The sequence below is a fragment of the Trichoderma breve genome (assembly GCF_028502605.1).
Source record: "Trichoderma breve strain T069 chromosome 7 map unlocalized scaffold00007, whole genome shotgun sequence".
Lineage (NCBI taxonomy): Eukaryota > Fungi > Ascomycota > Sordariomycetes > Hypocreales > Hypocreaceae > Trichoderma > Trichoderma breve.
The window spans coordinates 723652-736661 of NW_026611593.1; the positions used below are offsets into that span (position 1 = coordinate 723652).

The 13010-nt window shown below is 47.5% G+C and overlaps 4 protein-coding genes across 4 annotated transcripts; 2 read left to right on the forward strand and 2 right to left on the reverse strand.

Moving 5' to 3' along the window:
- Window positions 1–457: 457 nt before the first annotated feature.
- Window positions 458–6880, forward strand: T069G_10416 (ankyrin repeats (many copies) domain-containing protein; the record flags this gene model as incomplete). The annotated part of the gene is made up of 7 exons (XM_056177626.1): window positions 458–760; window positions 920–1162; window positions 1205–1729; window positions 1772–1854; window positions 1921–2211; window positions 2305–4520; window positions 4572–6880. The coding sequence occupies 7 exons, from the start codon at window positions 458–460 to the stop codon at window positions 6878–6880; spliced, it is 5970 nt and encodes a 1989-aa protein (XP_056023916.1).
- A 215-nt stretch (window positions 6881–7095) lies between these two features.
- On the reverse strand, window positions 7096–7665 carry T069G_10417 (uncharacterized protein; the record flags this gene model as incomplete). The annotated part of the gene is made up of 4 exons (XM_056177627.1): window positions 7096–7159; window positions 7215–7377; window positions 7442–7522; window positions 7575–7665. 4 exons carry the CDS (start codon window positions 7663–7665, stop codon window positions 7096–7098), a joined length of 399 nt encoding a protein of 132 aa, XP_056023917.1.
- Window positions 7666–9300: 1635 nt separating this feature from the next.
- On the reverse strand, window positions 9301–9825 carry T069G_10418 (transposase domain-containing protein; the record flags this gene model as incomplete). Its single annotated transcript, XM_056177628.1, has 1 exon — window positions 9301–9825. The coding sequence occupies one exon, from the start codon at window positions 9823–9825 to the stop codon at window positions 9301–9303; it is 525 nt and encodes a 174-aa protein (XP_056023918.1).
- A 1979-nt stretch (window positions 9826–11804) lies between these two features.
- Window positions 11805–12984, forward strand: T069G_10419 (oxidoreductase family, NAD-binding rossmann fold domain-containing protein; the record flags this gene model as incomplete). Its single annotated transcript, XM_056177629.1, has 2 exons — window positions 11805–12402; window positions 12458–12984. 2 exons carry the CDS (start codon window positions 11805–11807, stop codon window positions 12982–12984), a joined length of 1125 nt encoding a protein of 374 aa, XP_056023919.1.
- Between the last annotated feature and the right edge of the window lie 26 nt (window positions 12985–13010).

A 13010-nucleotide genomic window follows, 5' to 3' on the forward strand; every position in this document is an offset into this window, starting at 1 on the left:
CACGTTCACTCCACTTCCATCTAGTGATGAGCATAAGGAAAGTTATACGATCGGCGGGGCCAGGCATATATTTGTCGTAGATTAGCTATTTTCTCGATGCACGTCTATAATTAAACACAGCCTTGAAGTCCTAGGCTAAGCATTAGGCAGATCATTGAGTCCAATCGCCAAAATTTTAGCGCTTACTTATATGCATCAGGCAACAAAACATCAGTTTATCTGCCTTGTCGACCTCGTGTTTAGCGGTCAACTAAGCCACGGAGGTAAACGATATAATACTACCTGGGTAGAGACACAGCAACGGACATGCAACTTTCAAACTGGAGGATACAAACTCGACTCAAACTCAACTACTTTTACAAACTAACTTTTCCCCCTCGTAAAACTGAGTCGATCGCATGGTTCGATTGCCACGGTAGCCCTCAGTTCTTCACCCCTACAACTCTACACCAACATCATGGGATCAGGAAGCCAGGCCAGTGAAGAAGACATTGACGCTGTCTTGATTGGCCGAGATGATGTCAGTGATTACAATCCGGGGCAATTGCTGCCCGAGCTTCCAGAGGTCATCGCAAAGATTCGAGCCTGGCTGCAGCCAACAGCATACGACATTGCTGGGGGAGAATACCGCAGGCACTTGTCGTCTCACGTTGCCGGCACAGGGCACTGGCTCACTTCAAGTAAACAATATCAAGAATGGATGACAAATGAAGAGCATGGAATGCTCTGGATCAAGGGCATTCCAGGATCTGGAAAGTCGGTGATGGCGGCCAATCTAATTAACGAAATTGCCAAGTCGAATCCAGGTTGTCCAGTGTTATACTTCTTTTTCCGCCAAATCATCGACGCCAATCATGAGCCTCGGGCTTTACTACGAGATTGGATGGACCAAATCCTGAGTTACAGCCCACCTTTACAGAAGCAACTGAAAAAGTATGTGGAAGAGAATCGATCCCTTGACAGCATATCTCCGGAAACTATGTGGAATCACTTGCGCCTAGCCTTTGTTGGTCTTCCTGGAAAAGTCTTCTGCGTCGCTGATGCACTTGATGAGATGGATCGTGGCAACGAGGGGTTCCTCAAGACACTTGGAGACATTAGCCAGTGGCGACCAAAGACGGTCAAGTTCTTGATCACCAGCCGTCCAGTGTCAAGTGTAGAAGTGCCACTAAGAAAGACCCCTTGTCTGCATATTCGGTTACAGGAAGCCTTGGTTGATGTTGACATTTCAACCTATGTCCATTTCGCTCTATCAAGATCTAATATCCCAGAGAGTGATTGGAAAACGATCGCAGATGCAGTCCCAGGCCGTGCGAATGGTTTGTTTCTCTACGCCAAGCTAGCCATGGATGCGTTTCTCGAGCCAAACGTCGATATCAATACAGTTCTCTTGAAACTTCCAACAGATTTGAACGCCTTATATACCGATCTATTGAGCGAGCATGCAAAAAGATCTGGTGTGCCGGGTAACATCCAGCACCTCATTTTGCAATCCGTCACTCATGCTACCCGCCCCTTGCGACTGCTCGAGCTGGCAGAAATGATCAGGATCAGCATGTTTAACGACTCCAAATGGGATATAAAAGCTACCAAGGGACTCATCAGAGCTGCATGTGGCCCGTTGCTGGAAATACTACCTGATGAAACAGTTTCGGTTATACACCACTCTTTTACTGAATACCTTAAGGGCACTACACGACCGGGCGAGGGCCAGCACATTGGGTATCCTGTCCTGCAGATGGGCTCAACACACGCTCAACTTGCTCTGCAGTGTATTCTGTACTTGAAATCTGGATGCTTAAATTCCATCACCCTTAAGACGGACGAAGAAATAGCCGACATGCCACGCACCCAGTGGGAACGTGGCGGTGGCTATTTCAAGATTAAGCGCACAGTAGAAGAGATGGAAGTCGAAACCAGACTTCAGTACCCATTCTTTGAATATGCGGCCAGCAATTGGTACCAGCATATTGCAAAATCTGAAGCTGCCGGCCAGGATCAGAAAGAGATCAACGCGAAACTTGACGAACTATTTGGACTCGATAACAATATGAGGGCATGGCTCCAGATGAGGTGGCCAGAATACAGCCTGGGCGCTAGAAGTGTCACACAGCTTCATATCGCCGCCAAAAAAGGCCTGGTATCATACGTGAAAGAATTACTTGGAAGCTTCGACATAAACGTGCCGGATTTCTACGATAGAACACCTCTGTAAGCCATGGCTCTCTCCCCTCTAGACTGACTACTACTAGAATAGTGGTGAGCTTCTTAGCAGCACATTACTAACATCAACACAACGTCTAGTTGGTGGGCTGCTTCTGAGGGACATGCGGAAATTGTTTCGATATTGATAGAAGGCGGTGCAGATCCAGATCGACCTGACAGTTACTCTGGCCGCAGGCCTCTTCATGTAGCGGCCAGCCACGACCACCCTGAAGCCGTAACAACGCTACTGAAAGCCGGGGTCAGCCCTTCAACGAAAAAGACTCTTGAAAATCCTTGGTTTAGGAGTCGTCGTTCCCCATCAAGCATTGGCGACACGCCGGTCCAGTATGCTTGTAATGGGCATTTCAAGGCACTAGAAGCATTTCTACCCTTTATAAGAGACGATTTAGATTTGATGCACCGTGCCTTGGCGTGGGCGGCCGGATTGAGATCATCAAAATGCGTTGATTTGCTGCTTCAGCAACAGGGCGTGGATATCAACAAAACCATTGACGGCCAGACGCTACTTTATAGAGCTTGTGAAGCAGTTGATGAAGGGATGGTAGCAATGTTATTGAAGGCTGGAGCAGATGTTAGCATTATATGCGATGCTGGTGATGATGCGACTTGGCGATGGAAATATTCGCAGGATGAGCCCGCCAAACTGACCTGCTTATTTGCTCTTTGTAATCGACACGGCAGTGAATATTACAACGACAAACTGCAAGTTATATTCAGGCTTTTGGTCGAGGCCGGAGTTGACATTCACTACCGGACGCCATTAGGTGAAACAGCATTACACAACGCCGCTCATTGTCCTGTCCTCATCAAGTTACTATTAGAAGCTGGGCTTGATGCGAATGCCACCGATATCGATGGCGCAACTCCACTTCACTTTATGCGCTCGGGAATGGTTCCATTGATACCGTCCATAGAACTCTTTGTTGAGCAAGGACATGTTGATATCAATGCTGCAAAGGAATGCGGGCGAACGATTCTTCACGATCTTATCCTCAATGGTGACGAGCCATCAACTATGAGATTCCTGGAATATGGACCAAACTGCAATGCAGTTGATAACATGGGCAACACTCCATTGCATACTCTCATGCAAGTACCTAAGCCAACGCCAGAAATGGTCAAAGCCCTACTCGCTGGAGGAGTCGATCCAAATGCACGAAATCACGACGGCATGACTGCATTACTGCTCTGGAATCGATCCAGCGACAGTCGGACGGATATTCTAGACATGCTTCTCGAGGCGGGTGCCGATATCAACACGGTTGACAAGGATGGAAACAACCTAATCTTTCGATCGCTCTCCGTTTTCTTGTTTATGAATGCGGAAGATCCACACAAAGATATTAAATATCTTATCGATCGAGGAGTTTCACCGTTTCAACGCAATTTCCGCGGCGAAACAGCTCTCCACTACGCCATGAGGTGCCCCCACGCCTATGAGTCGAGACTTATGGCCTCCAATCCTGTGACGAGGGTTGATTTCCTCATTAGTTTAGGCCTCGACGTCAAGGCTGTTGACTATAACGGAAATAACCTCCTTCATACAGTTGCCGTGTTGGATGTAAACCACAGCTCTTATGAAGGCCCGCGGTTACTGGACCTCTGGGAGAAGCTTCTCGCTCTGGGCTTAGACTTGGAACAGAAAAACCATGCCGGCCGCACGCCACTACACTTCTTATGCGCATACAGTAATCGTTGGTTGCGCATGCCGTCGGGGGAGACCATGCCCATTGATCTCGTCATTTCCCGAACGAAGAATGTCAATGTCCCCGATGATGATGGCATCGCCCCTCTACATCTAGCTGTATCTACTTGCGGGGAGGTGTATGCCAAAAAGCTGATTGAAGCTGGCGCGAATCCTCTGGTTTCTACTCATGAAGGGCTCACTCCTCTTCATCTTGCTGCGCGGGGCAGAGACAGCAACAATGTCGGCCTACTATTAGATGCACTAAGGAAACGACAACAAGGCCTACCAGATATTGATATCACACAGTCAGGACAAGCTAATAGTTCAACTTTGAGCAAAATGAATGACCGCCGGGCAGTAATGGGCGTGAATGCGAAAGTAACAACTGATTCGGACGCTTATACACCTCTTTACTACGCTTGTAGGTCTGGGAGACCTGAAACAGTGTCTCTGCTGTTGGAAGCCGGAGCTGATGCTAAACTCAAAGGCATCTTCGAAGGTTGTCTTGAATTTGAAGAGGAATGCGAACGATGGAAGCATCCTCGTCCGCAACAAGATGGTGGCGAATACCAATACAAGGCAGCTCTAAAACTGCGTGACCCATACCGTACCGATGGATCTTGCCAGTGCCACAGTACAGTTAAAGGGATCGGTATAGGCCATATAGCGAGGCTCGAAGAGATTGTTGACATGCTTGTCGAGCATGGAGCCGATATTTCTTTGCTTGTAAACCGTCCTGGGAGACACAAAGAAGGCATCATCAACACAGCTGTCGAGAAGCAAAGGAATTATACGGCTGCCTGTTTGATGCACGCTCTCGACACGAGCACTACCGAAGGGCTAGATGAGCTCACAAAGTTCGCCCAAGTTGCGCGTCGCCATGAGCAAGAAGCTGCATTTAAGGCCTTGACATCTTCAGCCCTTATTCGTCCCGGAGACAAGGATCAATCCGTGCCATTGAATTTTGTCACGCGGTTTTTGATTCGGAGAGAGTATCATCTGTTAGAAGAACTTTCTCGGCTGGGAGCGACATTTCTTCCTAAATTCACTCCAGGTGTTGACTACGTGCCAAACGAGAACGCCACCCTGGAACATCTTATAAAGCTTGGCTTCACGTCGCTTGTTGACAAGATAGCGACCATTGAGACGGAGGCACAGTTAGAAAAGGGAGAATGGCATGCGTTTGGTGACAAAACAAGGCCGGGTTTGTTCTTCTCAAAGAGGGATGGTACTTCAGCTTCTTTTTCGCCATTCCTTCTTACCGCTGTTCAGAGGGAGTTGCCGAACATGGATATGGTGCGATTGCTTGTTGAGAAATTTGCGGTCAACATCAATGAGACTGATACAGACATGGAATCCGCTCTCTTTTGGGTCGCACGAGGTAACTGCTGGTGGCAAGTCCACCAAGCATTGCCTTATCTGCTTGATGCTGGCGCAGATATTCATATGCGAAATGCAAAAGGGAAGACGCCACTCCATATGGCTCTCCAAGGAGACGGCGAATATCTAGGACCATTTAACTGGGACGCAGCCAAGATACTGATCGAAAGAGGAGCGGATGTCAATGCGGTCGATAGTCAGGGCCAGAGCTGTCTCGCGTGCGCACAGCATAACGTTGACATGGTCAATCTTCTTGTCAAGCATGGAGCAATTGTCACACTGGACTCGATTTTTGGCGCCATTGAGTCCGGCAATGCAGAAGTTCTGCAAGCGCTCTTATCTAGCGGTATAAGCCTAAATGCTCTTGGAGACGCGCCGCCCAGGGAGGAAGACGAGAGGAGGAGGAGGAAGGGCCTTAAAGTGCCGGAGACACATAAAGAGTTTCCACTGCATTATGCCGCCAGATATTTGAGCTTGAGTTGGACTAACTCGAACAGTTTTTGTCGGGAACTCCCCGCTAGAATGAAGATCATTGAGATACTCATTCAGCATGGAGCTGATCCGTTTGCAAAATTCCTCAAAAAGGACAAAAGGCCCGAAGACAAGTCCAGTCTCTCAGAGACACAAATCGCCACTATCGATGTGCCTAAAGGCTGGAGTGAATGTACCCTATTACATGAGGTACTTACTTCAGATATAATAGCAGATCCGTTTCTTCAAATTCCAAATCTCGACGTCAACTATCGAGATGCCAAAGGCCGCACTCTTCTCCATGCGATCTGCCATAATAAGGGTGGCTATCATGATGGTGGTGGCCCTGATCATATCATCGGATCAGACACGAATAAGGACGTGATTACGCCAGAGGAGCGAGTTAGCTCATTTGAGCGACTTTTGTCTCTCGGTGCAGAATTGGAGGCGACAGATAACTTTGGCCGAAACGTCATTCATTATATGTTTGCTGGTGGTGAAGAGCACACTTATTATTTTGGCTTGTTCCGGAAATCCTTGGCCTATATTCTTGAAGAGGCCCCCAATTTGATGAACCAGGCGGATGGAAATGGCGATACTCCATTTCACTATGCCGTAAGACGGGACACTGCCGACGAATTAGACATGCTGTTGGCGGCGGGAGCAGATCATACAGTTGTCAACAATAAGGGAGAAACTCTACTACATATATTGATAAAGAGTATTTCTCATCTGGCTTTACGCAACTTCTTTCACACCTTGGTTGATCGAGGTATTGATATAAATGCTCGCAACAACCGTGGGGAGACGGCATTGTTTTCATTCTACAGTTTGCCAAAGACGGAGCGTTGGCTTGGTTTAGACGATAGCGACAAACCTAGACCTGAACTTGTCAAGCCAATGCTGGAGAATCTAGGTGGCGACTTCTTTGCTAGGGATAATCGAGGCCGGGGTCTCTTACATGCCGCTGCGGCCGGGGATGTCGAACGATTTCAGGAGCTTATGGATATAGGGCTCGATCCCATGATGGAGGATAGCGCCCAGCAGACGGCGATTGACGCGGCTGCTGCGTGTGGAAACAGAGATGTTTTGGAGCTATTTGAGAAGAAGGAATAAGGAAGGCAATGCTTATTAAATGTTGAGCACAGAGAAGGGTCTACATCTGGAATCATTCATTACGTAGTAGCGCTCTATATTTCCCCCACTACATATGGTCACGGAAGTGACAAGAGGAGATTAGAAAAAGTCAATTGGTACTGTTCATTCATATGCAGTAATGCAGCATTGCAGAGACTAATACTTCTATGCAAGCCCTAAAGGAGCTGGCTGGTTCAGTTGCAGATATAAAAGTTGTTGTCGCCAGGCTTCGTCTTGTGGGCGTAAGTACCGCAGTATCTTTGAACGTTAGCAGTATTCACATAGTGCCACCTATGGGTTCGTTCGAGCCTACCTCGCCTGCCAAGTATTTCCAACCTTTTGGAAGGTGAAAATACCCCTAACGAGTCCAGGGTCTCCTCCCATGTAGGGAATTGTCCAGCTGAGCGGGAACCCATAGAGATCACCGGGGCAGTCGGGACGATCAAAGTGATATATATGAGGATATTTCCGGTCCCCTATGGAAGTAATGTTAGTGATTTAAATCATCGCCGAGCCCCAAATCTTTGGGTTTTCACTCACCAATAGGACTATCCTTATGTTGAATAGCGGCGTTTCCAGCGTTCTCAATATCCGAAGGCTTGAAGGCGCGGCTGACACCACCTAGGAAAAATAAGAATGTGTTATTTTTCACTTGTTTGTTTGGAAATCTTACTGCATTTCACGTCTTTCGTAGGAAGATTGGTCACCGTGGCATTAATTCCCGAGGCAGCGAGAAGCACGGTGAAGAATGAAAGAGGCTTCATTGTGAAAGTGGTTGAGCGAGGATAGGTATGAGTGAATTGATAGAGTTGGTTCTGACCCAGATTACATTGAAGACCCGGGAGATATACCAACTATATATACTTCTCATTATAAGCATGGGCCATATACAATTACATCATTTGTTTTACCAGCCAGAACACAAGACGACTAATACGGTCGCATTGGTCTCTCATTTTCCGGTGGCTTGCATAACTGTATGCCCGTCCCGAAATCTTCAGACCTGTCACATTCACATGCTTAACATTTATCGTGGTAGTTTGCACTCTGCTGTTAATGCGTTTTATGCCACAACATGACGGGGACCCCTTTGTAACACTTGACAAACACTGTCCCACCTGTCGGTCAGACTGTCTCACCGAAACTGTCTCGGAAGTCGGCTGCTCAGCGGCAATCAAGATAGCTTTTAAAAAATCGTGATTAACTATAATTGAGAAATATCAGACGTTAGGAAATATGCATCATACCAGATTATACAATGGCCGACAACAGTAAACTGTAACAATGGCGGGTTGAAGCTTTGACGTGGGTAAGATGACGAGGTTGGTAGTATGGGCGGGAACTATGATGGAGCTCATGTTGCACTGTTCCGCAAATATGCACGGCACGATCATGTCATGAAATGTGGCGAGCTGAAACTGAGTAGACACATGGCCCATGTAACACTAGACGGGAGCCACCTTGCAGCCTTTATTGAGAAGATGAATTCTCCGCAACACTGCCATGGTTTACATAGAGCAGACACTGACACCGAAGAAAAACATATTTAGCAATTGACCTCTCCAGAGGCATGGGAGTGGAGTTATCGAGCTTAATAGTCATTTGGCTTTGATGTTGAACACGAATAGCAGCACCCTGTTGTACGAGCTGTCTGTATCATCAGAGATCCACAAGATATAGACTAAGGAATTATCAGGTACAGTAATATATCTTGTCCCATGTAACTCATTTTTGCCACCTCCTCTGCTCTGGAGATGAAAGACATGCATAGACTTTGGCCAATGGGCTCACATCCGCATGTTGCACCAAGGCATTCGGCAAGAAAGGTATGGGGCGGGATGAACCCGGCCAGCTTTTGTGGCCACCATAATATCCATCGTCGGCCAACCATTTCCCCAGCGGCATTGAGCGGTTTGAACACAAGCGTTTAATATTCTTGATTGAGCCATGCTCTACTATTATTGTTGAATATTATTAATGTGAATCAATAATTAAAATGCAAGAAGTCGAGAAACTGATAACGGACGCCAAACGTACCACGTGGCCGCGTTCAATAGGAAAATACAATCCAATCCGAGACTATCTGGCCGCGACCATTGTAGGAGAAGTTCATGTAAGCTTTGGAGAGCGTAGAGACTCCCGCCGTCTGGATCGGATTATTCCGCAGTTGCTGGTGTGTTTCCTCGCTAGGGCTGCCTTTCCTCTTGGACTGTTTCCGGCTTCCAGTAATGACAAGAGAGTTTCTGGTCGTATGAAAGAGTCCCAGAACATGATATCACAACCGATCCTTTCCGTCGTTTTTGCATACAGCTTCGAATAGATCCCTCATCATCTCTCGTCTACTTAACTACGGATGAGATAGCCGCTGCCGCGGTACAGTAAACTTAACCGCTGGTTCTTCAGACTTGATCACCTTCTTCCGGTCTTTCAAGGGCCAATACGTATGGGCTAGGCGCTGATTCAGCTGGGCCTTCTTTCATCTTCGTCCTCGGACCGCGCTTCTTTATTGGCCTAGACTTCCGCAGGCCAATATCTTTCAACACCTTCCACACCGTCGTAAATGATACAAGATGACCTGCTTGTGTTATCTCGGCAGCTATGTCAGCACATGACCTTTCCCCGTTGCGACTATCGCGCTTGTAGTTTTCGGCGATAGCTTGTTCAACTTCCTCAGTCCGCTTTTTGGGCCTTCCACTCCTCGGTCGGTCAGACACAAAGGAATTGTTTATTTGTAACGGCCAGACCGATGGGTCGAAGCCGTTCTTGAGGCACCGGCTGTAAATCCGGTTCACCTGACGGACCGACAGGCCTAGCACGGCTGATATCTCTGACGAAGACCAGGTTGTTGAAGCTTTTAGCGCTAGAATAGCACCTCTCATAGCTTCATCGGACTTTTCACGACTTATCGCGTTTGTTGCGCTCATTGCAATGGCTATAGCTGTTGAATATAAGGGGATGTTGGTGGTGTTGCGTCGCGCCGTGTTTTTGCTACCCGACCCCTGCTAACATGCTAGGCCTGTCTCACATACAAAAATTACCCTGCCAACTCTACTTCCCTCGATACTTCAAGATACCCCAAGATATCTGATACATGATTATTAGAACCGGTATAAAGACTAGTAATGCCGAGGATAAAGCTGCAAATAGCAATGTCAAGACAGAAAACCACCAAAAGATCAACTGCACTGTCCGAAGCCCGCCTTCCTCAATTCCCCCAGACAGCAGCGAATCTTCGGGCACACTGAGCATCACTTGCATAGAAGAGAGAATGAGAGATACACTAGCAAATATGAACGCCAGCGGTACCGCGGCATTCTGAACGAACGCCAATGCCGACCATGGGGACTCGTGGTAGAATCGTAATCTGTTACCAGCGCTTTTGGGCCGAAAGATGAAGATCGCCCAGTTTAAGCGCGTAAGGCGAATCTGGCCATAGTGATACCGTCTTGCTACATTGTCATCATTCAAAAGGCGAAACCCGTGGATGAACTTGGACCACCCAGCCCAGGTGATATCCTCCGGTATAAGGCCGTGCTCCTTTGCGATTCGAAGATCTGATTGATGCTGAATGAGATGAGAATATGATCTCAAAAATCCCAGAGCCATTGCCCGATAGGAATCTGATTCAGGCAATATTACTCTTGGGATGTGCAAATCCGATGCCAGATATTGCGTCCAGAAGTTGTAATTGAGCAAGCAAACCGGTATTGGCTTTATGAAAACGCTTTTCTCCTCTCGTACGAGATGAAACCGAGGATTCTCAACCGGCACAATTCTTCTGCCCTTGAAATTTTGCACGTGGAGCGCATCGATGTTGCTACCAAGCTTCCTTGCGAATATATGCAGCACGTTGTAAAGCTCATCCAAAATCGGTGTGGCAAGCTCCCTTTGCAAAAAGTCTTCAATCTCAGCCAATGGTATTGCTGGTTCTCCCGGAATATGGTCAACGAAGCCGTACTCTTGCTGCGGGGTATGTGGTGAGGCTGGAAAATCTGTGTTGAGGACTCGTTCATGAGATTCTCCAAGACGGCTATCATCAAGCGCATCTGTTTTGGCGAAAGGAGGCTCATTTATACATGTAACTTTTGCCATTGCCACATTCTCTGAATTGTGAGTCAACTGGTTTAGGCCCGCAGTCGCAGCATTGAATAGGGCTGAGTTCATTCAGCGTAGGATTGCCGAAATAAATAGGTGTTACAGGGTATTATCGCCACCACTTTGAGAGCAAGTTTTTCAGATAGCCATCGAGCGTAAGTAACATCTTACGTATGAGATTGGATTCGACCTATATCAATTCTAGTCTCTGGTAGCATCACACCATCTGCTGTCTCAGTTTAGTCAAAGCTTTTGCTCCCTACCGCGCAATGTGAGACCTCGCAAATGCAACCCACGAGTCACTTGCTGCACAATGAAATCCCGAAGTCGGATATGAGCAATATCCAAAATACGTTCGGATACAATACACCCGGTATAAATTCTAGCTTTTATACATTATATATCAATCCAGCAACTTATATATATATATAATATAACCGTCAGCGACGGGATTCAAGTGGAGCAAAGCATTTGGGCGGCCGGAGTTCCGGCGGGGTCTTGAACAGTCTTGGTCGGAGTTGGAGCGGGTCCCGGAACTCTAAGCAATCGTATTGGTGCTTTTGTAAGAGGTATCTATCGAGAATCATCTCGACGACTCTTATTAAAGCCTATAAAACACATTATATTCACCAAATATTCATATTTTACAGCACATTCAAGTCAATTTCCAGCCGATTCGGTCCCGATTATACGTCAAGTGCTAATAAGATTGAGGTATAAATGACAGAGCATCCGACTTTCCCATCTTCTCCCTTCTTTCCTCCTCAATTACATCTCTTCAAACTCACAAAACTCAACTACATTCGCAATGGCTCCCATCCGTGTCGGTATCGTTGGACTCAGCCCTGAACCAGCAGGTGCCGGTCAAGGCAAATGGGGTGTTTCCGCTCACCTGGCCTCGCTCCGTCCGTCCCCTCATTACGAAATCGTCGCCATATGCAACTCGTCGGTTGAATCAGCTCGTCGTTCAATCGAATATCACAAGCTGCCTTCATCTGTCAAGGCATACGGCAGCGTAGAGGACCTAGCCAATGATCCCGATGTTGATCTCATTGACGTGTCCATTGTGGTTTCGAGGCATTTGCTCGCCGCCAAGCCTGCCCTATTGGCCAAGAAGGAAGTCTTTGTGGAATGGCCTCTGGGTGCCAGCACTGCACAAGCAGAGGAGATGCTTCAACTGGCTATAGAGTCCAATTTGAGGACGATAGTCGGGACACAGTTCTGCGCAGACCCATGGCTTGCAAAAGCCAAAGAGTTGATTGAGAGCGGAGCGATTGGTAGAGTAACCAGTTCCGACGTCCAGATTTCGCCTCCCACTGGACCGATCCATACGTGGACCGCAGAAGCTGAGTTTTACCTGGATTTTGAGAGTGGCGGGGACGAATACCATATCACGTTTGCCCACTGTGAGTACTCTTTTCGTATACAATGATTTTGAAACTGACTTGCATCTGAAACAAGTCCTAAGTGGCTTTGTCCATGTGCTCGGTGATTTCGCTAGTGTCAAATCGACTTTCGCCGTCCAGCAACCAATCGTCAAGCTCATCAGCAGCAAGACCGGAGAGGTCGTCAATCCTGAGAGAAAAAGGACCTCACCCGATCACATCTTCATCCAGGGCATGCTAGAAAGCGGAGCTGTTGTGAGCATCTCCACGCGCACACCTCCACGACCGATAGACGGACAAGGCTTCCGCTGGCTCATTTCCGGAGCCGAAGGAGAGATAGAGCTCGCAACTAAGGGTAGAGGGTATCAGACGGGGTCGAATGTAAGGACTCTGCGCCTTGTTACAAAGGACGGAGAAGTGAAAACAATTGACTGGGAGCAAGATGAGCCCAGCCATATCAAGAATGTTCCTCCACCTGGCGCCAATACTGCAAGATTATTTGAGGCATACGCGCTCAAAAAGGATTGCTATTCCGATTTCGAAAAGGCCGTCAAGCTCCATAAACTTTTGGACAGGATCGCAAAGGATGCCGGATACATGTAAAATAGATGTACACCACAGAAGTCTAC